General features: G+C 43.4%; 1 protein-coding gene across 4 annotated transcripts in view; it reads left to right on the top strand.

Moving 5' to 3' along the window:
• Positions 1 to 2,895: 2,895 nt before the first annotated feature.
• Positions 2,896 to 27,507, top strand: part of Sec14l1 (SEC14 like lipid binding 1) — a 52,431-nt gene continuing 27,819 nt past the window's right edge. For 2 of the 4 annotated variants that reach the window (XM_004860787.4, XM_087208417.1), the window contains exons 1-2: positions 2,896 to 3,073; positions 5,047 to 5,139. In XM_004860787.4, the coding sequence (XP_004860844.2) occupies positions 5,077 to 5,139 (63 nt within the window). In that variant the 5' untranslated portion in view covers positions 2,896 to 3,073; positions 5,047 to 5,076. Of the gene's footprint in view, positions 3,074 to 5,046; positions 5,140 to 14,875; positions 14,928 to 19,725; positions 19,919 to 27,507 lie in introns of those variants that run through there. The other 2 variants (XM_087208418.1, XM_004860791.4) reach the window with 2 other exon arrangements.

Here is a 27,507-nt window from a genome sequence, read left to right as displayed (position 1 = left end):
AACCTGGAAAGAACTGCCTGGACCCTGGCTTCTGACACACCAAGAGTGTTCTCAGTACAACTGGTCACTTTAGCGCTGGCTCAATAGGTCACTCTGGTTATAGCAGTTGACAGTGACTGTGGGGGTGGCTTATCAGCCCTGGACCTCATTCACTTGAAAGGGACCTAAACTTCTACCTCATCACTCTTACTTTGGGGTTCTGGTCACTGGCAGCCTAAATGATCTCGGCACACGTCCCTCTGTCCCCCTCCATGCCTCACAGTGACTAACCTGTAGTGAGAGTTCCACACACATATGCGAAGAGCATAAGGACTAGGTCGATTCATGTAACTCTAGGGTACACTCATCTGTAGAAATGCTTATAGATGTTGGATACCAGCCCAATAAAGTTGATTTAAAAACAACCAAGCACTTAGTTTGGGCCAGGGATTTAGCTCAGTGGTTCCGCCGCCTGCCTCGCAAGCAGAAGGACCCGAGTTTCATCTCCGGTACCCAAAAAAACCAAAACCAAAACCAAAAACCAACCAAGCAGGGGGCATGAATGTAGCTCAGTGGTAGAGCAACTACTTACCATGCTTGAGTCCCTGGATTCAATATCTAGCAGCACCAGCACCACCACCACCACCAAACAAGCAAAAACAAAAACAGAAAATAAAAGTATCATAAGTTATACATCTAAGCAAGCGTTGTTGCCTTCAAATCTTTCACCTTAGAAATTTGTTCATGTACCTTAGAGATACAGCTATGTTTGAAGCTTTAAAAAAATATTTCTTTTGTAATTATATCTTGAGTTTTCCATTTTGGTGGCAATAAACTGTTTTTGGTTCAAAACCTTTTTGCATGGATAATTTCATGCATATTCAAAAGTGGATAGAATAGTATAACGAACAGTTATCAACTTGTGGCCAATCCTGGTTCATCTATACTTTTTTTTTTTTTTTTTTTTTTGAGACAAGGTCTCACTATGTAGTTCAGACTGGCCTTGAACTCACTATGAAGCCCAGGCTGGCTTTGAACTTGAGATCCTTCTGCCTCAGTCTCCCAAGTGCTGGGATTACAGGCATGTGCCACCATGTCCCGGTCATCTATACTGTGATGTGTCTTTCTCTATCTGAATTATCTTGAAGGTAATCTCATGCATTGTTTTATCATTTCACCCAAAAATATTTCAGTGTGTATCCCTGAAAGATAAAACTCATTTAATTTTTTTCTGTGGCGCTGAGGATCTAACATCTCCAATTAAAGCTAGTTGGAGCCACATGTCCAACTAAAGTCTTCTTTAAAGAATACTAGATATAATTCCATTATCTTACCTCAAAAATCAATAATAACTTCCTAATACCATTGTTTGTTCAAATAATGCTTGAATTAGCCTGTTTAAAGTTATTTCTACCAAGCCAGGTGTGGTGGCCTATGCCTGTAATTCCAGCACTTCTGGGAGGCTGAGGCAGGAAGATCACAAGTTTGGGCCCAGCTTGGACAATTTAGCGAGAGCCTGTCTGAAAATAAAAAATAAAAAAAGGCCTGGGGATATAGCCCAGTGTGGACTCTGGGTGCAATCCCTAGCATCAAATATTTAAAAAACCCCAATTTTTACTATTTTATTTATTTAAATCAAGATGGAAACAAAGTTCATATATTGCAATAGGCTGATGATTTGTTTTTTCTTTAAAATTTGAAAGATAACATACATAGAAAAAGAATATAAATCATAAGTTTATGGCTCAATAAATTTTGCAGTCTCTTATTTTTATTTATTTTAGGGCACTTTTTGGATTGTTTTCCATGGTGTCATTCAGCATGTTCCTCTGTTCTCTATTTCCTGTAAACAGGTTATTGGGTCTAGTAGGGACTCAGATGAGGTCAATTTCCCAGCCAGACTATTTCAGTGGATGTTGTTCAAACCTACCAGGAGGCTCATCATACCGGAGCTGCCTCTTTTTCAAAGCATCTTTTGAAGGTGGATGTGATTTGTACACAGGCAAAAGTCAGTCAAAGTTTAGCAAATTATGTGGGTGATCAAGCTAGAAAATGACGGTTTGAGTCGAAAAATAAGATGTGATCAAGTAATGAATGATTTGCTTGTGTGGCTGGTAAACAGGCCCTGAAGGAAATTCCAAAACAGTTCTAAAAATGTTCTGTGCAATGGCTGCCTCCAATGCACAGCCACCCCGGGTGACTAATGTGAACGGAACAACAGTGAAATTGAGGGAGAAACTGTTGGTCATGGAAACAGCTTAGCTGTGTGGGTGGGTGTGCCAGGTGTCCCCTCTTAGGGACTCCTGAACGTCTCGATGTGTGTCCTGACACCAAGGTTTTGCAATGGAGCCAGGACTGATGCGCTCTTGCTGAAATGCGAGAGTGCACAGCAGCTCAGCGAAGACCCACGTCTCCGTGTTTCGGTCCCATCCCACAGCCTCATCCCACAAGAGGCGTCCACACGGCAGGCAAGGATGCCCCTGGGCTCCGCAGTCCAGCCCCGCTGTCTGCTTCCTCCCCATCCCCGGCGAGACTGTGGTCAGAGCACGAAGGAACACAGGGACAGCAGCAGAGCGGGAGGGCCGAGGTACTCGGTCGGCCGCAGACTTACAGTCCCGGCTCCGCTGCCCGGCTCCCAGCCTTTGTGTCTCGCGCCACCCCCGCCCGCTAACCGCGAGGCCGCCCCTCGCCATCGCACCGCCCCGTGATGCACAAGTGGGAAGAGCCGCGGTGCCTCAGAGCCGACGTCCTCCAGAGCGTCTCCCACGCCCTCCGGAGGTGCGCTTGCGCAGTTCGGATCCAGCGCCGTTGCTACCCTCCCCCTCCCTAGCAACCGCCTCTCGCTCCCCCCTCCACCTACTCGGCAGCGTCTGCGCACGCGCGCTTTTTCCGGCGCTCGGCCCCGCCCTCTCCGTCACCGTAACAACCATTCGAGCCTTCGCCGCGCCCCTCCTTGCTCCGGTCCCAGTTCCCTCCACCGAACCGGCGGTAGAGTGGCGGCCGCCGAACTGTGGAACAGCAAGAACACCGCGGAGCCGCCGGCATGAGCGTCCCCCGCCGCCCCGAGTCCCCAGCCCGGCCTTTCTGACAAGAGGTAGGCGCGCGTCGCCACGGCGGGCTCCGAATGCGCCCCCGGCCCTCGCCCGCCGGCCCGGCGCCCCCCACGCGGCCCCGGGGCTCTCCCCGCCCGCTCACCCGTGTTTCTCGGCCCCAAGCGCGAGCCAGAGCGGGCCCTCCCACCCCTCCCTGCGGATCCCCACTTCTGGGAGCCCCTTCTCGCGGAAATAGTTGGGGTCCGCAGCCGGCTCCGGCCCATCGCCGCCGCGGTCGGCCGCTCAGGACCCTCCGGAGCCCCTTGAGGCTGCGGGCAGGTGGCCCCCGCCCGGGTCTAGTCCTTGCTAGATTTTGTAATAGGGGCAGCCCTGGTCCTGGGTGACACCTGGTCACTCCGGATGCCCGCGCAGGGTGTTTATCAGAACCTGAGCATCCGAAGCTGGGAACTGGTCGGGGTTCAGAGAAGCTGGTGAATTAGCAGGTTCTTCAGTGTAGTCACTTTGGGCTCCGCCACGCAGTGGAATCCGGAATGGATGTCACAGTTGCTTAAGCGAGCATCGCGCATTCTTGCACCCTCTTCCCAGCCCTGTCTATACCCGGTAATCATCCTCTTACCTGGGAGGACCCTTAAAAGTAATTTTCCCAATTAAAATTTAAAAATCTGACTTCATTCCCGCTGTGTACCAGCATTTGTAGGGTTGGCAAAAGTAAATAGAACGTGGTCCCAGCGCACCAGGACGTGTCAGTCCCAGAATCAAGATTAATGTAGGCTTGGAGCTGAGTTTGGAGGAGAGCTTGGAGTTTCGCTCTGATTTTCATTCACCATGTTGGAGCTGGGAACTGTTTCAAGATCGTCAGTTCCAAACCTCGCTTTTCACAGAGGAGATCAGGGAAGAAAAGTAGTTTGCTCGAGGTTACTCAGTTGATCCTTAGCCATTTTCCGACCGTGGAATAGTTGTTTTCCAGCATAACCTGCTCCTGAGAGATACAAAGAAAGTTCCAGATCAGTTTGAAGTAAACATTAATAATACAGATAGCAATTTTCTGAAATAAAATACATCTTCATCACTTTAGTTTTACAGCTAGACTTTGGGGCCCTTGAGGATATTCAGTTTTGTACTTTTGAATATCCTCTCACCATATTCAGTATAAGATAGCACTCTTAATGATTATCCTCGACAGGACAGGTAGGATCATTGGATTTATTTTTGTTCCTCTTTTTTGTTTTTCTTTTTGTTTTGTTTTGTTTTTCTTCCTCATTTTCAAATAAAGAGTCCCAGATGACTTCAAACACAAGTGTGTTTTCAGAAGAATCCATGTAGGCTGGCCCTGGAGAGTGATTATGTAGTTTCAGGAGTGTTTCTGTACAAGTAGGCACGAGCAGGGGAGTTGGTTGACTTACACCACTGCTACAGAGGTTAGAGATTCCAGGGAGCCCCTGTATCCAGGGTGCTGGGCCCCCTGCCATTTGATGACAGTCTCTGATACTGTAGTGTACACAGAAAACAAGAAACAACAGTTCTCTTTGAAGCTAGCTTTCAAGGTGAATTCCATAATTTGAGATAACAATAGTGGGTTTTTTTCCCTGCTTTCATTTTTGTGTATTTTCCGGAGCTATTATGGTAATATGTTACCATTTCTATTTGGCTCTTAGTAGAAGTTGTTTGAGAGAAAGTGATTAGAATAATAGAATCCTAACATGTTATTGCTGGACAGTACCAGCTCATTTAACCCACTGCCAAGAACCAGTGCTGCTGCTGAGGGGGAATCGGGGCCTCTACCCTCAGACCAGTTTGCTTTCCCTCATTCCGCTTGGGCTTTCTTCATTTTTCTTTCACTGTTGTTTTATCACTTCCTTTTGCTCTTGTGTATTTCAGTATCTCTTGATTTTGATTTTTGTGTGGTGTGTTGTGGGCCTGTTTTCATCCTTAGAAGGTGAGGTATGATATGTTAATGCAGACTTAATATTTTCCTGTATCGTGATTATTGATCACATGTGTTTATGTTTTGCAGGTGTGAGAGGATTACTATTGTACTGCAATCATGGTGCAGAAATACCAATCACCAGTGAGGGTGTATAAGCACCCCTTTGAATTAATTATGGCTGTAAGTACTCTACATTTCACTTTATTCTTTGACTCCTATTTTTCTCAGTATTAGACTTTGATTATCTGTAAACTTATATCCATTGTCTCCATTACTTCACTTAATTCTATTCTTATGCTTATGAACTGTATCTAGAATATATAACACATTTTTAAATATAAGCCTCTGAAAATCAAAATCTGCAGTTTTTAAAAATGCATATCAGAGTAATGTGTGGATTTGTGTTAATTCTCTTTTTGAAATCAAAGAAGTGGGATTCTTAATACTTCCTGTGAATTTTGCCATTTTTCTTTTTTTGTTTGTTTGCTTTGTTTTTTTCATCAATTTTTTGTTTTTTTGTTACTGGGGATTGAACTCAGGATCTTGCACTTTTGAGGCAGGCGCTGGAACCAATAAGCTAAATCCTGGGCTGTTTTGTTTTTTTGAAACAGGGTCTCACTTTGTAGTCCAGGCTGTCCTTGAACTCACTAGGTAGCCCAGGCTGGCCTAAACTTGCAATGATCCTCCTGTCTCAGCCTCCCAAGTGCTTGGGTTACAGGTGTATGCCACCACGCCTGGCTCATTGTTTTTCTTTATCAAAGTAGCAAAGGGATTTGGAGTGTGGTTTCTTCCTTCTGCTGCTGGTGTGGAAGAGTGCTCTGGTCATGGATGAATTCAGGTTGGGGGCCTCAGAACTGAGCCTTGTCGGGTAGAGTTTTACTGGGGCTATCAAGCCACCCTGTTTGAGTGAGTTTTCCACTTAATAGGCCCATGAGTCAATTTAGAATCCCACAAGTAGGGGAAGTAAGGTCTTTTTATTACCAACCTGAAGAATTTGGCTGAAAATATTTTACTAGAGATAAAAAGCCTTTCCCAGTTACTTTTAAATCACTATAGGATATTGTTTCTCTTCTCTTTTGTGTTATTACTAAGGGGATATCTCTGTCTCTGTCTGTCTATTGGTCTGTCTCCAAATCAAATTCAGTGGTTTAGATTCATTGTTGACCTTCTGGGGAAATTTGATTAGGTTCTTGTCCAGTTCAGTTTGCGACCAGAATTATGGGAAGAATTAAGTTCATGAACCCTGAGGTACCGCTGTATATTCATGCAGGATTCATACAGAAAAAACACTTCTATCGTGAACATACACATTACCTGAACACACACCTGTGCTCCTTGTGCTAAGATCAGCACACAGAACAGGAGCAGCCCTCCATGAAGTCCTGCTCTACTCCTTTGGGTCCCTGCTCCTCACCCTTTCCAAGTGAGCCGAGATCTTGACTCTTGACACTGCAGGTGACTCTTGCCTGTTTCTGTTCTTTACAGAAACTCAGGTGTTTTTGATCTGGCTGCTTCTCCTTAGCGTTATATTTATGAGATTTGTCTAGATCAATAAAGTCTTGAAAAACACAATAATGGGCCGGAGGTGTGACTTAGTGATAGAGCACCAGCCTAGCATGCACAGGCCCTGGGCTGCATCCCTAGTATCACAAAAAAGCAAAAGAAAATTCAGGTCCTCTCAAGGGAACAAGGGGAGGTTTGTTTGATTACTTTTAAAATTGGAGTATAATTTGCATATAGTGAAATGGTCAGTTATTAGCTGTACAGATTCATCAGTTTTAACAAAAATCACCCATACCTCTCTTAAGACAGGACACATTTACATCCTTTAGCCAACAAGTTTTTTGGACCCCTTCCCTGTGAGCTGGGAGACTTGTTTGTGTGGGTGGTGTGAATATTTCTTAAAAACAGTTCTGCCTTTCCCTTAAATATGTTTAAGTCGGGTTGCCCAGTGTTTTACTGAATGACTTTATCAGCAGGGTGCTTTCCTATCGGCATGCTCTGTGTGGATTTAGCTTTGATTTCATGGAGTAGAGACCCACTGCAGCCAGTTTGAAAGGGAGGTTTGTTAGTGGCAACACATGTGGTATGACAGGAATCACACACAAGTGCAGGAGTTCTGGCTGGGACAGGCTGGAGCCTGGCGTTAGAGGGTGGTTCCTGGCGGCTCGGGGGCTCCTGCAGCAGTTGTCCCTGGAACCTCACCCGGTCGCACTCCATATGCAGAGCCTTTTTGTCCTGCCACCAACTGGCTTCTCTTTTCCCTTGAGTTTCTCCTGCCCTGTGGCTCCAGCTCATGTGCTTTCTCAGCTGGCCAAAACCCTTCTGGCTCTGGTTCAACTTTGTGGCATTTCTTGTGTTCTTCTCTGCTTCTAGGTGACCTGTTCTGGTCACATTTCCTAGTTCACATTCATGAGAACCTCCACCTGGTTCACTTCTTTCCCTGGACCATGCCAAGGCCAGAAGGCTGTATGGGGGCTGCCTGACCCTTGTTCATCTCTGCAGGCTGTGCAGAAAGGGGCAAGAGGTGTCTGACAGTAGGGCAGAGGCTCTGTGCCCTCTGTGTGAGGGTTAGGTGCTAGCATCGGGCTGGCTGTAGAGGCAGCCGTAAGAGTCCAAAAGTTGGTCTCTTATCCTAACACTAGGTTTAATAAAGAGGTATTTTTATTTTCTAATGTTCAGCGCTTCCTTGTTTCCCTTACTTTACTATATTCAAAACTGAAGTTTGCATTGCAAATTTTATGGATTAATTTACAGAATTCAAAATTCAAATTCTGAGCTGACCTCAGTCTTATCAAATTAAGCCATTTACAAATTGGCTTTTGTCTTAAGCAGTGGTTAATTTTCTTTTGAATTGTTAGGAAATATTTTTGTTTTGGTACCGGGGATCAAACTCGGGTCCTTGTGCTTTCAAGGCAAGCAGCGGTACCACTGAGCTAAATCCCTGGCCTAGAAAATATTTTTTAATCTGAAAACGAAATATAGTTACCTTTCTCCTTCCAAAACTAAAATATTTGTTAAGTGGTTATGATTTTTGAATGGTGTAATTTGTTCCTTTTTCCAACTGTAATTGTGTGGTGTAACTTCCTCAGTATTTAGTTTACTTTTTTCTCATTAGGAAAAACAGTGGTGTATTAGAGTTACTCTGAGGTGTCCTTTTCAGCTCCTTGTTCACCGTAAGGAAAGAAGTACACAGTTAAATCGAGGACTGCGCTAATGGCTTTGACCGAAGTGTTTTTGAGAACCTCAAAAAGTAATCCTAGGCATGGTGAAGTCAGAGCAGTGTTTGGCAGCTGGTAGGCATGCGGTAATGGGTAGGTACATCTGAGTCCTAATTTATATGGGCTCTGAGAGGAGAAAGGCTGGGAGAAAATGAGCTCACCCAACTTAATGCTCTTTTTGATTTTTTTTTTTTTTTTTTTTTTTTGGTACCTGGGATCAAACTCAGGACCTTGCACTTTTGAGGCAGGCGGCAGAACCACTGAGCTAAATCCCCGGCCCTCTTTTTGATTTTTTTAAACAAGAATTTAATTGTAATTTAAGATTGCCAGAAAATTGTTTAGGTAGAAAGTGCCTAATGCAAATAGGTGAACAGTAGGGTCAAACATGTGAATCGCATCGCAAATGATTTAATGAAAATTTACTGTTTGGGATTGGTAGCGTTAAAAATCAAGTTCTCATGAACTCATTTGAATTACAGAATGGTATTTAAGCAAGCAAAACTGAGGTGGAGATTTTCAACAGGCGTCTGCGGCCTTCAGAGCCTACCTTTTGTTAGATGTTAGCAGGGGAGTGGAAAGCTAGAGCGGTAAGGAGTTGGAGAAATCACTGAGCTCAACCCTGCTTTGTTGGTTGTGGTGTCTGAGACTGAGGAGGTAAAACTTGCACATTGAGTGGCAGAGATTTGACTGTTCAGTTTAGTGCTGTTTTTATCACACTGGTTCTCTCTGCCCCCTAGTAATGTGTATCCTGAAGCATTTTATGAAGGTTCTTATCCATGAAGGTGTCTTTGAGTCTTCTAGTGTCAACCAGACACGTTTCCCAAGGCTGCTTTTCCTGGCTTTTGAGGGGGAGAAATGAGCCAGCGAAGGACACTCCAGCTGCTTGAGCCTCTAAAGGGTTTAGGGTCTCACTGGGCATTGGGATGTGCCCCACAGACTAGGAGCTTAGGACAGGAAACACATCTGAGACACTTGGTTGGAGTGTTTTATCTTGGAATTTCTAGGATAAAACACAGGTTTGAAAGCTCAGGCCACTGTGGCCCTTTCTCCTTGTTAATGGCTCCCTGGCTGAGAGTTGTGTAAGAGAAGGGAAACCTGAGCCCACCTCCATAGGGCTCTGCCTTGGTCTCTTTTTTTTTTTTTGGTACCGGGGATCGAACTTGGGACCTTGTGCTTGCGAGGCAGGCGGTGGAACCACTGAGCTAAATCCCCTGCCCTGGTCTCTTTATCTTTTTTCTGCTGAGAACAGCTGACACATGGTAGAAGAGGCTCCAGTGGCCTCTGTGTACTGAAGACCTCAGAACCTTGTCCTGTCCCTTTCTGTCAGGCCTTCAGTGAGCAGAGCAGGTTTGGTCACCTCATTCCTTCCTCTCCATCTCGCCTATCTCAGTTCCCCTGTTCTCTCCGTCCTGCTGCCTCCCAGAACCCCTTCCTCCTCACTGTCCCTGTGAGGACAAGCGTCTGTGTAGCCTGAGAGCTTGTCTCTGTGGAAAGAGTGATCAGAGGTTACCTGATCGCTTTCCTCCTCATATCATTGAACCTTTGGTACCCATCCTAAAGGAATGCACACACTTTGCATGCTGTGTAGGGGATTTCCTGCTACCTGGCCTCTCATTTCTAAACCCCTTTACCTTTTCTTCAAGGCCCTTCCTCCCTGTGTTCTGCCGTGCCTGTTTCACTTTATTTCACACATTGTGCAAATTTCCCAATGCGAACATTAAAATCTATTCCATGCTGCCCTGGTCTGCTCTAATGCAGTCTTCTCTGCCTGCCCCCACCCTCCCCTTTATACTTATTTGCCTCAGATGTTTGCCTTTCCCCATCTGTCTCTCCAGCTCTTCTTCTTGTCCTACCCCGCTTCCTGACGCCTTTGAAGGGGTGCCTGGTGTTTCTCCCCTCCCTCTGATGTGTTCTTGTTTTTCAGTGCTGGGGATGGAACCCAGAGCCGCATACGTGCATGGGAGGCAAGTGTGCTACCACTGAGCTACACCCCCGCCTCTGACGTGTTCTTGATAGTATGTCAGCATTAGGTGTTTTGGCTTGTAATTGTACTTGGTTTTCTTTTTTAGGTCCTGAATGTTGTTTTCCAACTATTTTTCATGTTCCTGCAGGGCAGTGGATTGATCCTTAAGGTGTTGATACTAAGCACATAGGCATGCAGATGTGTGTGATCAGCCGGATTTCTATTTTTCACATTAACTTTGAGTATAAGGTCTTTGTCAGTGGAAACTCAGATCTAAAAAGTAACTGCAGACCAGGTTTCAGACAAGAGATGTGTGTTTCCATGGACAACAAGTAACATACTGTGATCCTTCAGTTAGACAATGCCTCCTCCTCAAAGGGCAAGGCCCTTTGTGATGAAGTAGATTAATTTTTTTATGTTCTTCATAAATTACGCAAAACCTTGTTGACAAACACTAATAGCAATTTAAATGGTATGTCTTTCCAGGTTGAGTAACCAAAAAACCTATTTGCCGTCTAGTTGTTAATTAAATGGCATAGTAAACAAAACTTGGTTTTGCTCTTCTTGTCCTGTTTCATTTTGTTTTTCTGTCTCTTTAGGGTCTTCCTTTTTCCTCTCAAGGGTCTTACGTCTTCCCACTGAGGCTAGAGGGAGGAAGGAGGAGAAAGAGATTTGCTCAGAAACTAGTGTAAATCTGGGCCTGCCACCGACTAATTCTGTCCCCTAGTAAGTAGGCCAGTGGCCAGCTGAGCTGTGAGGGAGTGATGGGATGAAACAGACTCCAGGGGTGAGGGCAGGTGAGGCAGTGCCAGGTGATGGTCCTTCCTGTCCTCTTTGTGACATCCTGCCCTTTCCCCACCTCCTAATACCAGACGAAGGGAGTCCCTTTATATGGAATAGCGACTCTGCTGTGAATGCATGTATCTCTTTTAGGCCAGTAGGCATTTAGATTTAGATTTTATTTCACCCGTGCCAGTTATATAAAACAGCTAGGGAGACATGTGGAGACTGATAGTCTTACTTTCCCGTAGCCTGAGGAGAGCTTGCTCTTCCTTAAGTCTGCTCTGGTTTTGTGGGGTGAGGGAATAATATGTAGAAGTCTTTGGGGTGGGATGGTGTGGAGAGATCTGAGACAGGAGCACCTCCGGAGGAGATACCCACTCCCCATACAGCTGTGTCCAGCTGTTCGTCTGGCTGGCTGGGTGCTGGAATCATCCTGCTTTCCCCCTTTCTTACTCCATGTGGCAGCCAGCTGTGCTCTCAAGCTCCATTCATTCATCCATTCCTTCCTTACCTGAAAATATTTTGAGCTGACAGTCCCCTTTTCTTTCTCCCTCTCACCCAAGTCCCGTGCATATCAGATTCAACATTGCTTTAGTTACTATGATGTATTTGTATTCTACCTTAATTTTCTCAAAGTACATCTTCTTCCTCTTGTCTTAAATTTCATCTCTGTGCCTGTTTTTCTATTTTGGTTTCCAAGTCCCTGATGGCTAGGTGTGATACTAAAATATTACCTTTTTCGGCCTGGGGGTGTAGCTCAGTGGTAGACCGCTTGCTTGGTGTGTGGGAGGCCCTGGGTGTGATCCCCAGCACTGCAGAGTGGAAGAGAGAGACAGAGACAACTTTATCTTTTATTGAAGTATCATTAGATCTTCAAGCAACCTAGTGTACAATAAATGTCTTTTTTTTTTTTTGAGACCGGGTCTCAGTAGTTTGCCCAGGCTGGCCTTGAACTCAATCCTCCCACACCACTTAGAGTTCATTTTTGCTTAGATAAGCACTGTACTCTGCGGGGAGGCTGGCTCAAAACCCAGCTTTGTTCAAACCTGGCAGTGAAGGAAAATGTTCAGGGTCTCTGATGGGGAACTCAGGGTCCTGGTTGTCTTTATTTGTTTGTTTTTGGTTTTTTCAGACAGGGACTCACTATGTAATCCAGGCTGGCCTCAAATTTATAACGATCCTCCTGCCTCAGCCTCCCGAGTGCTGGGATTATAGGCGTGCACCACTATGCCTGGGTGTCTGGTTGTCTTTTAGTGGAGGCTCTTCTCACTTATAAAGGTTTTGAATGTCTGTAGTGTGAGTCCTGTTGCATTTAATAAAAGCTTGGTGTTAAAAAGGGGCAAGTACTGTCGGTGCTCAGTGCACACCCTTCACTGAGAGCTGGACATCCCTTCCTTCCCCTCCCAGCCTCCCATGGTGTCATAGCCCTTGCTTTGAATTGTATCTAATGTGCCAGGGAGAAGTGGTGATGGTGCTGAAGGAAAATACGTCAAGGAGAAATCAGGTAGGATCAGACTGAGCTCAGTGTCTCTCTCATTTACCTGCTTTTGTTAAAAAGTAAATAGAAAGGGCCAGCTCAGTGGTTCTGCCGCCTACCCTGCAAGCACAAGGACTTGAGTTCAATCCCTGGTACCAAAAAAAAAAGTAAATAAAAAAACCGAAAGCCTTGTACTATGGATAATTTTAAGCATACACAAGTAGAGAGAACTGTACAAGTATCATGTGCCTATCACCCAGTTCCGATACTGTTATCATCTTGAAATAATTCTCATTTTTTCTGCCTACCTTTTTTTTCTAGTACAGTTAAAGCCCTCAGATATCTTGTTAATTCATTGATTAATATTTCAGCATGCATGTCTGACCATTAAGGACTTTTTCAAACACAACCCCCATATTATTTTCACACCCAATAAAGATATTAATAATTTCTTGATATCTAATATCATATCCTTGTTCATATTTCCTCACTTGTCTAAAAAAGTCTTTGTATAAATTGTTTAGATCCCACTTCAAGTGAAGTCATTTGCATTTGGTCAGTATGTTTCTTAAGTCTCTGATTTTCTCCACCATTCTCCCTTCCCTTTCATTTCCTTGTAGGCCATTGATTTGTTAGAGAAACTGGGACATTTGTCTTGTGCACACACCTCAAGCTTTTGCGGATTTAGTTGTTTCTTACACCTAATAGGCAGAGAGGGCCAGGCCTCAATGCAATCAGTTCAGCCACTTTTCACCAGTTCTGTTTAAGCATAGCTGATAGAAATTGACACTGATAATAGTTAAAATGGGCTGATGCTCTTTTGTTCCCATTATGGTTCTAGGTAATTTTGCAAATAAGGTGCAAAATATCTTTACCCAAATTAAACTGGGGCATTCTGTTTGTAGTTCCTTTTTAACTCACTGACTTGAGCCACACACCGTATTTCATCCAGAGAGGAGTGAGTTGATTGGCAGGTTTCTGTGCAGTATGTGCCCCACGCACTGGGCAGAATGTAGCCCTCGAGGAATGAGCAGCTGGTGTATTGCACTGGACCAAGCTTTGCAGTGGTGCTGCTCACTCAGTCTTTTCCTTTCCCATGTTTCTTTCATTGTAGCTTTGAATGGGGATATTGAGCTGCATGGGGGAAGGATATTCCGCTCCCTTGGAGAAGTCTACTGTAGAGAGGGACTGGGTTGCATCTATTACAATTGACCCATCTTTCTCTCTTGATTTTTAATTTATACAAGAGTGAAACAGTTCTAGTGGAATTCACTGCTAATTAAATGCTTGCTTGTTGGGGCCAGGAAACTCAACATACACAGCTGGGGGTCCCTAGCAGCAAGACTTTTATTTTACTTACTTATTTATTTATTTTGGTACCAGGGATTGAACTCAGGACCTTGCGCTTGCAAGGCAGGCACGGTGCCACTGAGCTTAATCTCCCACTTAGCTAAATCCCTGGCTATTTTAAATGTCATAAAAGAAAGCATATATCACATGTGATTCTCTTTGAAAGGTGCAATTTCATGTTAGAAATACTAGCCTTTTTTGTTGTTGTTGCAAAGAAAAGTCTGACCAGGTGTGGTAGTCCCAGCTAGTACAGAAGGACTGCCTGAGCCTAGGAGTTCGTGATGCTCATGGTGGGTCATCTCATGGTCACTCCAGCTCACCATGTTGCCTCTTCACCACCAGAGGGTTTTGGGTGTGAATCAAACCACCTTGCTCATCCTGAACATGCATGAAGCTCTCAAAACTGGATTTGTCTAAAGTATAAGTAAGTCTTGGGATATATACCTCCGTGTCCTGCATTACTTCTGGGTATGACAGTTTTGACAAAAGGTTTTGTTGGAATGTATTATTCTTTGGTTAGATTTATATACTACTTAGATCATGTTTCAGAAGTTGCAAATCATGTTTTGTGAGTAAAATAGGGAGCACATTAAGTGAACTGCAACTTAATGTGTATAATTACTATGGCTGCCTAAAAAACATGTCCTGGATTGTGGTGTGACTTTTTTTTTTAAACGGTATTGGGGATTGAACCCAATGCTGTTACACTATGCTACATCCCCAACCTCCTCACCCCCTTTTAAATTTTCAAGACAAGGTTTTTGCTAAATTGCTATATTGACTAGGCTGGGTTCAAACTTGCCTGGCAGAGTTCAGACTCCTAGAGTGCTGGGATTACTGGCATGTGCCACCATGCCCAGCTTCACTTAGTGTTCTGAGTGACGTTCTCTCACAGTGATAAATATAGAGGATATCAAAATTACCATTTCTACAATTCTCCTGCAGAACATAAAATTATTTTAAGTAAAATTCTTGAGTCTGATAAAATGGTAATTTTCTTTTTAAGACTTCTCCACGTTTAAACCTGAGAGGTTGCTTATTATGTGATTCTTTTTTCTTAGTAAGTTATTCTGTGACATGAGGTAGCCCAATCATAAAATGTGTTTCTTTTCTTTTTCTTAGTTTAATTCCTGTGTATGTATTGAAAACCAAGCCCAGAACTAAAGGCTACCAGGTACATATATTAAGAAATAAATTGATTTAGGTAATTGTTGGTGTGTTGCAGGACACACTTTTTTTTTTTAACGTTAAATTCTTTTATTGGTACATTGTAGGTATACAACACAATTACATTTCTCATTGGGAATTGTACCTTTACATAATGCATCTTGGTTCTTATTTTTTCCCCATTCCTAGCCCTCCCTTCACCCCCTCCACCCTTCCCTATTTACAAAGACTTTATTTCCATTTCTCAGCATTTTTCCTTTCCCTTCATTCCTTTCCCCTGCCCCTCCCACTACCCCTTCCCCTTTGGACCTTTTCTTCCTATTTTGCATTATCGATTATTCATTCTAACCATTGGTACATTTTAGGTATACAGTATAATGATGTTCATCGTTGGAAATTTGCACCTTTACATAGTCTCTCTTGGTTCTTATTTTTCACCCTTGCCCAGCCCTCCCTTCAACCCCTCCAGTCCTCCCTATTTACAAAGATTTTGTTCCTATTTTTCCATTTTCTCATATTAATCCCATTCCCTTCTATCCTTTCCCCTAGCCCTTCCACTTCCTTCCCCTTTGCCCCTTTTCTTCCTATTTCACATTACCTATGATACATTTTAGTCCTTATTTACATTTTCAGTTTCTCACACCAGAGAAACTATTCGGTATTTATACATGTGTGTCCTATTTATTTCACTTAAGAGTATCGCCTCAATGTGCATCCACTTAGCTATAAATGTCTCTAATTTCTCACTTTTTATGGCTGAGTAGTATTCCATTTTATAAAAAAACCACGTTTTCTTTATCCAGTCTCCAGTTGATGGGGATTTGGGCTGCTTCCAAGTTTTAGCTATTACAAACTGTGCCGCTATGAACATGGGTGCACGTATATCACTGTGGTATGATTCTTTTAATTCTTTGGGGAAGATCCCCAGCGGTGGAATAGCGGGGTCAAATGGGACTTCTAGTCCTAGTTCTTTGAGGTATCTCCATACTGATTTCCACAGTGCTTGCACCAGTCGACACTACCACCAGCAGTGGAGCAGGGTTCCTCTTTCCCCACAGCCCTGCCAGCATTTGTTATTGGTTGATTTCATGATAGCAGCCATTCCTTCTGGAGTGAAGTGGAATCTCAGCATTGTTTTCATTTGCATCTCTTGAATGACCTGTGATGTTGAACATTTTTTCATGTATTTATTTGCTATTTCTACTTCTTTGTCTGAGAAATGTCTGTTCATTTCAGATGCCCATTTTCGGATTGGGTCTTTAAATTTGGAAGGTCTGATCTTTTTAAGTTCTTTATAGATTCGAGATAGTAGACCTTTGTCTGAGGAAAAGCAGGTGAAGATTTTTTCTCACATTGTGGGTTGTCTCTTCACACTGCTGGTGGTTTCTCTTGCTGTGCAGAAGCCTTTTAATAAGAAGAGATCCCATTTGTTGATTGTTTGTGCTAGTTCACGGGCAACTGAGGTTTTGTTTGTGAAATCTTTTCCTACACTGTTGAATTCAAGAGTTCTACCTAACCTCTGTTCCAACTGGTTCAGGGTTTCTTTTTTAATATTTAGATCTTTAATCCATTTTGATTTTAGTTTAGTGCATGGTGAGAGATAGAGGTCTGGTTTTAATCTTTGGCAAGTTGAAACCCAATTTTTCCAACACCATTTATTGAAGAGGGTATCTTTCCTCCAGTGAGGGTGTTTGGCTCCTTTATCGAAGATGAGATGGCTGAGTGAGGACACACTTTTTTTTTTTTTTTTTTTTTTGGTACTGAGGATCGAACTCAGGTCCTTGCGCTTGCGCAGCAGGGGTCGAAACCACTGAGCTAAATCCCTGGCCCCTACACTTTTTTAATATTTAGAAAGCTGTTCTCCAGGTACTTAGCTAACTGTGTAGCTCGGGCTATCCTTGAACTCACTGTGTAGCCCAGGCTGGCCTGGAATTCTCAGCAGTCCTCATGCCTCAGCCTCCCGAGTGCTGGGATTACAGGCGTGCATCACCATGCCTGGCTCTGTTTTCATTTTTCTTTCTTTCTTTTTTTGGTAGTGTTTGGATGGAACTTAGGGCCTCATGCGTGCTAGACAAGCACTTTATCACTGGGCTGTATCCCCTGGCTGTTTAAATTTGCTAACACAAATTTAGTTTAGAATGAAAATACTTTTTTTTTTGTATCGGGGATCGAACTCGGGTCCTTACACTTGTGAGGCAGGCAGCGGAACCACTGAGCTAAATCCCCGGCCCTGAAAATTCTAATTAATCTAAATTTTGATTTTTTACCAAATCAAAAATTTCTTCCCTCCTTCTTCCTTCCCTTTCTCTCTCCCTCATTCCTTCCCTCCCTGCTGAAGCTCAAACCCAGGGTTTTTCTGGTATGGTATTTCTTTTTTTTTTTTTTGGTACCGGGGATCGAACTCAGGACCTTGCGCTTGCAAGGCAGGCGCCAGAACCACTGAGCTAAATCCTGGGCCCTAAACCCAGGGTTTTTCTAATACCAAGCAAGTGTTCTACTATTGAGCTATACTCCCAATCTATTTTTGTTCTTCTGAGTGTGATTTAAATAATAAATGCTTCAGGGTCTGTGATATTAACTTGTATAATAGTTATTTAATAAACAGTGTATGAATTTTCCTGATGGATTAAACCAACTCCTACTGTCAGCCTACTGATTCCATGGAGCTTTTATTCTGGTTCATGAAACCAGATAATATTTCCATAGCTCATTGCATTCTTTTATGTGGGCAAACACATGGCATTTTTAAAAAGCTGACAGCTGCAATTCCCTGGAACACCAAATGCTTTTCTGAAGTCCATGAATTTATCTTTTACACTATGAAAAGTAAAACAGATCTCATCCAAGTCCAGCTTGATTGGAAGGAATATATAAAACTTCTATTTTTTGTCAGAGATATATTTATAATCAGCTTGTTCTTTATTAGACCAAGGGCCAGGGATTTAGCTCAGTGGTTTTGCCGCCTGCTCTGCAAGCGCAAGGACCCGAGTTCAATCCCCGGTACCAAAATAAATAAATAAATAAAAAGAAATCTTTATTAGACCAAAAATTTGGGTTGAGAATGGGTTTTGAAAGTCATGGCCTGTTTTGGATATCATTAGATTTTTTTCATCATCTTAAGATTGTTTTAAATACAAAAGAAAACACATGAAAAACAGAAGAAAAACTTCTAACACTGTAGTCTTGCTTGCCTAAGGCTTATGTAATTGTGACACATGAAACATTTAACATTCAAGATTGACAGAGACAAGGTATCTTATGTATAAATATCTCTTCAAAGATGTGTACACCTACTTTTTTCTAACTAGTGTCCTTTAATTCTCCAACAGGGATTGGCCAGTGTTGTACTTTTATTTTAATATCAACAATAAAAACTAAAAAATTCTGCAAAAACAGATCCACATCTCCTGGATTCCATCATGCTGCTTATGGCTAGCAGACAGAAGTGGTTTACTTTACGTTTTATTTTGTGGGCACCAGATGATGCCATTTTAATGGTTGAATGCAAATACACAAAGAATAGAGGTAGAATTAACATGCAAATGAAGTGTTTGGGCCAAGTATAGCCTAAGCTACTTCACAGACCTTGAGCTGTACAAATGAAGATTTAAATAGAGAAAAGCAGTGGGAGCAGTGAGTCATTAGCCAGCTCCTCTAGAACAGGCCTGCCCACTTGAAGGCAGCTGTGCCCTGCCGGACAGCTCCCATGTTGGTGCTGAAGGAGAAAATCGTCTTCAAACAGGTCACCTTCCCATTTTGTTTTTTTTGAGATGAGGTCTTTGCATGTTCTTAACATTGCCCAGGCTGGCCCAGGACTCCTGGGTTCAAGCCTCCCAAGAAGCTGCTACCTGCCTCTCTTCACCTAGCTTGTTTGCACCTATGTAAGTAACACAATAAAAATAACCAGTCAACACTAAAGGTTCATGGAAACCTTTCCTTTTTTTGGCGGGGAGGGTGCTAGGGATCAAACTCAGGACCTTCCACTTGCGAGGCAGGTGGTGGCACCACTGAGCTAAATCCCTGGCCCTTAAAAGGGTTGTGTACATTACCCAAGTTTGGTAAGTGATTTTGGAGTCATAGAGGTTTTTGTTTACTTTAGTGAATCCAAATCAACCAGGTCCTTAGCTGGGTTTTATTTGATACCCAACCAGTGATTGAAACTACCAGTGATTGAAAGAAGGGGAATAAACATTCTTGTATTAGCCTGTCTATTTGTGTTAAATGTGAGTGGTTTGTTGACTTAACTGTTTCTAAATCTGCGAAGGCAGCTCTTCTGACACTGGGTGGTCTGAGGAGGTCGCCTGGAGAGGAGATGGGGACCTCAACTCACTCCTCACAGGGTAGGGTGTAGGTTCATTGACTTATTTACATCACAGAGAAGAATTACAGGATGCATCATTGAGAGGCCTCAGAAAGGTTTATTAGGCAGAATGAAAGAAGTTCACACTCGGAATAATCGCAACCCCTCGAAAGAGAGAGAGAGATACATGATTGTCTGGGCCCGGGGATTTTGATGTGGTCTTGGTGTGTCCTCAAGACATACAGGATGTGTATTCTTAGTGTCTGTCAGTGTACCATCTGGTGGACTGGTTAGAATGCAAACCACTCCTGTGCACTTGAAGTTTAGAGATGTGCTGCCCACTTAGTAGTGCTGCTGCTTTGAGGATAGTGGTCTGGGAGGAAAAGGGCAGGGTCAGTTTATAGGCGAAAAACACGGACTTATTTACAGTAAGTCCCAGACTTAGGCACATTTGAGTTGTGAACTTTCACAGATACGAATGGACCTCTCTTTCAAACATTCACAGATGGAAGCAGTTCTTCCATTGTGCTAGCTGTGGAATGTGCAGTGGCAGCAGAGCCATCTCTACATCCTCCGCTCTCAGAAGGCTGGTCTGATGAGAAGAGGACTGCCCAGCAATACAGCCCCAGGCTCTGGTGTGGCTGACCGGAATCCTACCACTGAGCCACCTTTTACACAACAAGTAACGTACAGAAGATGTAAGAACAGTAGATAGCATTTGAGGAATGCTTAAGCTCTCACTTAACTGTTGATACTGAACTTTGTGGATGGGCTCTTCCTTCATCCTCCTTTATAGATTTGTCAACTGAGCTGTGAGGTGCTTTGCCAAGGGACCATGCCTGGCTTGGTGAGAGCTGACTGCATGTATGTGACAGCCTGGAGCAGGCCCTGGGCACACTGTCCGTGCTGGCCCCGGCACCTCCAGACATGGGCCTACAGCAGACAGACACGTGCTTCCTAGTTCCCCCAGGGCCCAGTTTGCAGTCTGTTTTAAAACATCTCCCCTTTTTTCTTCCTCTAACCTCTTTCCCCCTCTGAAGTGTCTGGTCTGATCCGATTCCCTGCTGGGCAGTAAGACTGTCCCCATGGCTTCTCAGTCTTTCCGTTCTCTTGAACTGGAGGCCATAGCTTCTAGGCAGTGCAGCTGGGATTTCAATCAAGGTCCGGTGAGAGCTCAGGCTCTAATTTAGTCTTAAAATGACAGTGGTCTGAGAGGACACTTGGCCGTGAGTCATATGCATGGTAATTGGTTGGGTGAGGATAGGAATGGTGGGAGGGGATTGGATGGAAAGCTACTAGGAAAATGGATTTAAAATAGCTCGAGCTAGGCGTGGTGGCAGTGGCACACACTTGTAATCCCAGCTCCTGGAGAGGCTGAGGTCCAAGGATTGTGAGTTCAAGGGCGGCCTGGGCAATTTAGTGAGACCCTGTCTCAAAAAATAAAATGGACTGGGAATGTAGCTCAGTGGTAGAGCACTTGCCTAGCATGTGTGAGGCCCTGGTTTCCATTCTCAATACTGCACCCATCCTCAAAAAAGAAGTGAGGCCATAGTGCTGGGTGTGCCTGTGGCGCACAGTTGTGCAGGGCTGCCCTGAAGGCTTTTGTCCTCCGCACAGTGGATGACTCCCTGTGGGGCTGTGGGAATTAACATTTATCCAGGCCACCATGGAGCCCAGCAATTGTGCTCCTGACATGAATTCCTTTTCCTCCAACTAGATTGTGTTTCTTCATCCTGTGGAAAGTGTTTCCATTAGCATGAGGCCTAATTCAGGGCTACCTGCAAATCGGGAACTTTTTGGGAGAACATTTTCTTATACCCCTTCTCTGTTTCATGAAGTCTCTTCATAGTTTGTTTGAGTTGTGTTTATCTTCAGGGCCATATTTTCTTTTTTTTTGCGGGGGGGTACCAGGGATTGAACTTGGGTCCTTGCGCTTGCGCAGCAGGTGACAAAACCACTGACCTAAATCCCCAGCCCCTAAGTGCCATATTTTCTACTTCCAGCAACTGAATATAGTGTAGCTAATTAATGAAGTAAATAACTAACTCACTCTGTGCGTTTCCTGTGTTCATGTTATAAAGGGAATATTTTGATCTCAGTGTCTAAATTGAAATAAGATCATTTTTCTATCTTTATCTTCTGTTGGCCTTTACTGAATGAAAGAGATCCATATGCTGTTATTTGTACTTAGCTCATTTTACAAAAAATAGCTAATTATTTTTATTATTTTTTTAAAATTTTATTTTGAGGTAAAAACTCTCTGGGTTGTTCAGACTAGGCTTGAACTTGTGATCCTCTTGCCTTAGCCTCCTGAGTAGCTGGGATTACAGGCGTGTGCCTCCAGGCCTGGTTTATAGTTGTTTAATTATAAATTTAAATCAGCTGGTTTCCAATAAAGCCACATGACATTTACATCTTATGTTTTTAGTGTCATGGGGTAATAATTGTTGTCTTGGTTTAGTGAACACATGGATTTTATTGGTGGATTTCCAAAGTATAGTAGAAAAGCTGAAGTGCCTAATGAAAAGCTTAGGGGTGTGTGTGTGTGCGCGCGCGCGCGCGCATATTTGTGTGTTTTGGCTGTCTTTTTGTTTCGTTTTGTTTTTGAGACAGGGTCTCACTATGTAGTCAAGGCTGACCTTGAACTCACTTTGTGGCCCATGCTGGCGCTGAAGTCTTTCTTCCTGCCTCAGCCTCCTGCATGTGCACCACCATGCCCAGCAAAACCTCTTTTTTAAAGCTGTTGCACTATAAGGGCTCTCTTTGTTTTGTTCAGAGCTCAACTGCTTCCTGGCCTGTCCGACTGGCAGTGTCTTTACTTCTTCCTCTGTGCTTTCTTCCCTAGAGACGCTGACGTGGAGCAACAAACAGCAGCCATGTTTGTGGAGCGTTGTGCTCGTTCTGTCAGGGCTAGTTGAACAGTTTACCTTTAACCTTTTAACAGTGCTGCGGGTTGAAGAAGATGAAGAAACCAAAGCCCCCTGAAGTCAACTTTCCTAGGGTGCCACTGGTGGTGTGACTGAAATGCGAAGCCCTGTCTCTTTCCCTGGCCCATGCTCTGGAATAGAATGTTTCCTGTCTGTAGGGGATAGACCCATTCAAATCCTAGCTGGCCTCACTTCTCTCAGCTTCTGTTTCCTCATTTTAAAATGAGGAGAAACCCTCATTCTGTGGAAAGATTAAACCTATAAACCCATTCATCTGTGAGTTATGCTGTGTAATTATGGTGTGTGTGTAATAGACTCTCAGCAAATACCATGTTGGTTTGGTAATCTCCTCTGTGACTTGTTCCCTTGAAGAACGCTGTTCGTGGAGAGGCCCTCATCCTACACTTAGGCATCCTCTTTCTTTTTGTTTTCTTTTAACATGAAGAATCAATCAGTATTTACCTTTGGCCAAAGTATTGCTTGATGCCTTTTTTTTCTTTCTTTCTTTCTTAGTACTGGCATTGAATCCAGGGCCTTAGTGCTGAGCTGCGTCCCCAGCCCTTTTTGTTTTTCAGGGTCTCACCAAGTCTCTAGCCCAGGCTGGTCTCAAACTTGCAGTCCTCCTGCTCTCCCAGAGTGCTGGGATTACAGCTGTGTACCACTATGCCCAGCTTGATGCCTTTTTCCAGGTTTACTTTTTTTTTCTTTGGTACCAGGGATCAAACTCAGGACCTTGCGCTTGTGAGGCAGGCGGCGTCACCACTGAGTTAAATCCCCAGCCCCCAGCTTGATGCCTTTTTAAAAACTAAATAATAGATTTAATTTTTTAGAGCAGTTTTAGGTTTGTAGAAAATGGAGGGACAGTGTAGAGAATTTTTATGTAACTAATTTTTTCCCTTTACAGTTTCCCCTATTATTAACATTTTGTGTGGTATGTTTGTTAAAATTGATGAACCAGTATCAATAACATTATTTTTAACTGAACTGTAAAAATAGTTTAAAAATAGTTCAGTCTTTGTATATGCCTATGGGTTTTGACAGATGTCCAGTGTCTTTAGCATTACATAGCCTTATAAATAATCATAGTTATTTAAGAATAAAATATTTTTCTTTCAACTTAAGTGTATTTTTTCAAATGTCACACAGTTATTAGGACACAAATGCTTTACAAATTGTTTGGACCAAATAAAAAGTTGCTGAGACTTAAAGGGTGCTGTGGACCTTCTGACTTGGAGCACCATGTGACAGAGCTCAAGGCGAGATGTACCCAGATAAGCTGGTCAGAAATGTCCTGAGCAATTATTTTAGCACAGTGAAAACCTTAGAGCAGGAAGCCTGCAGGCTGACCTCCACGCTGCAATCTTGGGGTTGTTAAGAAATAGAACAGACACTTAACCTAGTGTGAGCCTTATTTTTCTAATTTTAATTAAATTGCAGAAGATGCAGTTAAGCATACGAGATTATAGTATAATGTCCTGTCAGTCTGTTAGTATTAACAAAAATTTCCTAGTGGTCTTTCCCAGAAATTCTTGAGGAGGAAGACATTACAAGTACTTCAAGATAAAATATTTTAGGAGACTTTGTTAAACCAGGGTTTCACCTGTGCAGTTAATAGATAGGTATTTGGTTTAGCAAAGTGAGAAGAACTATATTGTGGTTTTAACTTGGGTCAACCTGGAACTTTTATCTAAAGTGAGATATGAGAGGTAATCTTGCTCTAACCAAATGGAAACTTGCTAATCTTTTAGTTGATTTAGGTGATTATTTTTATTTTGAGCATAGTTCTTTGTTTTCATACTCATCTTGTGCTTATAGCCATGATTCAACTACTTGAAAGCCATGAAACTGCTGAATACAGTGAAGTATTGATACACACTTAATTATCCCCTGTGAACCAGGATCTGTTTGGTAGGACACGTGACTGTCATGCGTGCAGTACTTCCCCCTGGAGTGTGTAGGGTGCAGGGCTGACACAGTGCTGTGTGGGTGGTGTCTCGTTTCTGCTGTACTTGCCTGCTGCTTCTTTGTGCCCACTCCTCTGTTTCTTTGCTCTCTGCTTGGGGCGGTGGAGGGTGAGGGTGGTGCTACTACTTGTTTCTAGGATCCAAAGGGCCAGTAAATATATGGAAGGAAATCTCGAAATGGCTAGAACTGTATTTAGTACCAGTTTCTTATGCTTCTAGGGGGAGACTGTGTCAGTAATTTTGGTTCTTGGTCCTTCATCTGCCTTGCCTGTCAGAGCTGGGAGAACACTGCCCTGCTGGATGGAGCCCTGCGCAGCATGGGGATCACTCACCTCAGTCGTCTTAAGAGTCCAGGAGGAAACTCTACTATTAGATGATGATTTTTAGTTTTTGTTGTTGTTTAACACAAAAAAAACTTAACGTGGATGAATCAGATTAGTGACCTTTCCATGGAACTAACATATTCTGGTGGGGAGGGTTGCTGGGGATGGAACCAGGGCCTCATGCAAGCTGAGCACCCTGTGTGAGCTGAGCCACACTCCCAGCTCCAGAATTAAAACTTTCATGTGTGAAGTCTTTTAACTTGGGGGGTTTCCTAGGTTGGTACTGTGTTACTATTGTCTGCCAACCAAATCACGTGGAAGTGTGTCAGAGGGCGGAGGCTAAGGGTGGCATTCCTCCGTGCAGGGTGGAGGGTGGACTCACTGAACATAGCTACCTTGCCTTGGAGTTTGAGTGTTTTAGAAGAAATGTAGAAGTTTCTTTCTCCTATCCACTAACACAAATATATCATGTTAGAATTGTTGTGTAACTGGGAATGTAACTCAGTGTTTACCTAGCAGGTGGACATCCTGGGTTCGATTCTCAGCACCAAAAAACAAAGAAGAGGTAAACAAAGGAGTAGGTATGTGAATGGGAGAGACCGATGTGTTGATGCATAATGTCTCCCTGTTCGCTCTATGTGAGACATACTGAAATGGCTCCTTTATCAAAAGTAAAACTAGTTTGTACCATTGTGCGATAAGCTGAGAGTGGGCATTGGGAAGGAGGGATGAAGAAAGGATGTGCTCCTGGCCAGAATGCCTGACATGCTGGGAATTGCCCACCTTTGTGCATGATGTGTGAGCAACACATTTTCCGTCAGTCCTTCACCTGGACTGGGTGCCTTCCACAGTGCTCATCACGCTCATGCTTAAATTTCATACATAGCTCCTAGCTGAGCCTGCCATTCTTGAGTTCCTCTGGCCTCCACCTTGAAGCTCTTGGGTGCCATTTCCTTAACCCTGACCACCTCACTGGCCGGCTTTAGGGTTCAGTCTTAGTTTTACAGGCACAATCTTACCTCTGAAAAGAGGTTGTAAGGATCATGGAATTTAGATCTTCCAAGATGAAGTCCATAATATAAACTTACCATGTTTGACAGTAGAGGAAATGGCTTGGAGTCAATACAATTTTTATGTATTTCTATTTAGTTTCAAAATAGCACTCATATTTTTTCATTTGATCTCACCAGTGGACATTCCAGAGCTGGTTTAGCTGTAGCACTCCTGATGGAGTCGTGCAGGCTGTTTTAGGGCTGCAAGAAAGCCAGCGGTGCACTTAGACTAGTTGGGGAAAGGCTGCTGTGGTGCGGCTTTCAGTAAGTATTTGGATGCATAAATGAAGTGTGCAGTAACTGGATTATAGCTTTTCCTTAAAAGCACTCAGGTTTTTATGAACTTTAGTTTCTATTAATACTTTATTAAGTGTGAATTCATGTATTCACTAAGAGCATTGTAATTTGAAACTTGAGTTTACTAGGGGAACTGAACCAAAGAACCAGTATTTTCTCCTAGGAGCCTTCTGTCAGGGGACAAGAGGTGGGACACCAGAGCCCACTGGGGACTGACCTGTGGTCAGATGCAGTCTTCCCTGGGCAGTGTCCCTCTCAGTGTCTTGGGTGTTCATATGCTTTTGGGTTGCAGCAGTAGAACGTGGCACTTGAAGCTGCTCCTGTCCCTCTTCTTGTGATTGAGCCTGCTTCTGAATGAGCTGTCGTTTCATGTCCGGGTCTGGCAGGCCTCTCCTGAGCTGGTCTGGGTTTGCTTCCTTTTCTTTGCTGGTGCTTCTCCTATAGGGCCTTCCTTTGCCCTGAGTTCCTTCTTCTTCCAACCCGCCTCTCTTCAGGGCCCTGGGTGCATGTGCTTTTTCACAAGCCCAGCCTGGAGTGATTTTTCCCATGGCTTGAGCCACGTTATCACCAGCACATAGAGTTGATGTGTGTCAGTCACCTCCTCCCTCAGCTTCTTTTTTATTGTCCTATGCAGTTACAAATTTCCTCATCTTATGTCTAATTAGGGCACGTTCCTGTATCTACAACTGTTACTGGGATCTTTACCATGGGGCCTGCATGTGACCATTCTTCAGACATCAGTGAATCATAGAACTTGATCTCTGAGGGATTGCGGTTAATTTGCCACATTTTTTTTCTTTTTTTTTGAGACAGGGTCTCCCGATGTAGTTCAGGCTGTCCTCAGGCTCATGGTGATCCTCCCAGCCTCTGCCTCCTGAGTGCTGGGATAAAGGTGTGTCCCACCGTGCCCAGTGGGTTTTGCCACACTTTCTTAATTTGTTGAACATTTGTTTCTTTGTGCACTGGTAGCTCCTAAAAAGAGATTTGAGGCATAGTTTGTTTTGTTTTGTTTTTACTACTGATTCTTTCCAGGGTAAAATGAGATATATCTATAAATGAGTTTGATGGTCATGTCTAGTGCCGTAGACTATCCCAGTTGTTCAGTGAAAAACAGCTGGCTTGCTTTGCTGGCTAAGTTGGGTATGAACATAGTTCAATTTAAAGGTTGGTCCTTTAAATGGAATTTTTAGGCAGAATGCAGCATTCAGCTCATTAATTCTCAAGTTGAAACGCCTTCACTAAAATATGGTTTTATTTAGCACAGTTCTAGCTTTTAATATGTCAAAATTGCATTCAAAGGTTGGTGTAAAAAACCGAAAATAATTTTGCCAAGCTTCCAAATTGCAGGCTCAGAAACGCTGAAAGGGAAAGAGTTGTGGGCGTGAGGAGGTGGTGGAAGCTGTTTACCCAGAAGGCAGCTTTCCTCTCAAGGGGCAAGTTGATAAGAACCAGTTTTGTTTTCATTATTGAAACAATTGCTGTGTTTAAAAAAAAAAAAAGTGATTACAGTAGTTTTCTCTTACGAAAGTAAGTTTTCCTTTAAAATGGAGACATCAAAGAATATTCTTCCTCTGAAGAAATTATTTCTGCAAGGTTCATTTTGTTTTAGCTTGTCCTGATTTTGTTTCCATGGATGTTGGGTGTGATCAAGGATTGGCTGGATAACATCACAGGGAGTTTTCAAACACAGAAGATATTGGGAATTGCTGCTGCTCTTTGGGCAC

This window comes from Heterocephalus glaber, unplaced genomic scaffold, assembly GCF_053883595.1.
Source record: "Heterocephalus glaber isolate CG9 unplaced genomic scaffold, H.glaber_assembly_v1.0 deba00000937, whole genome shotgun sequence".
Taxonomy (NCBI): domain Eukaryota; kingdom Metazoa; phylum Chordata; class Mammalia; order Rodentia; family Bathyergidae; genus Heterocephalus; species Heterocephalus glaber.
Note: the sequence above shows the minus strand (reverse complement) of the source record. Positions and strands in the feature narration are given on the sequence as shown.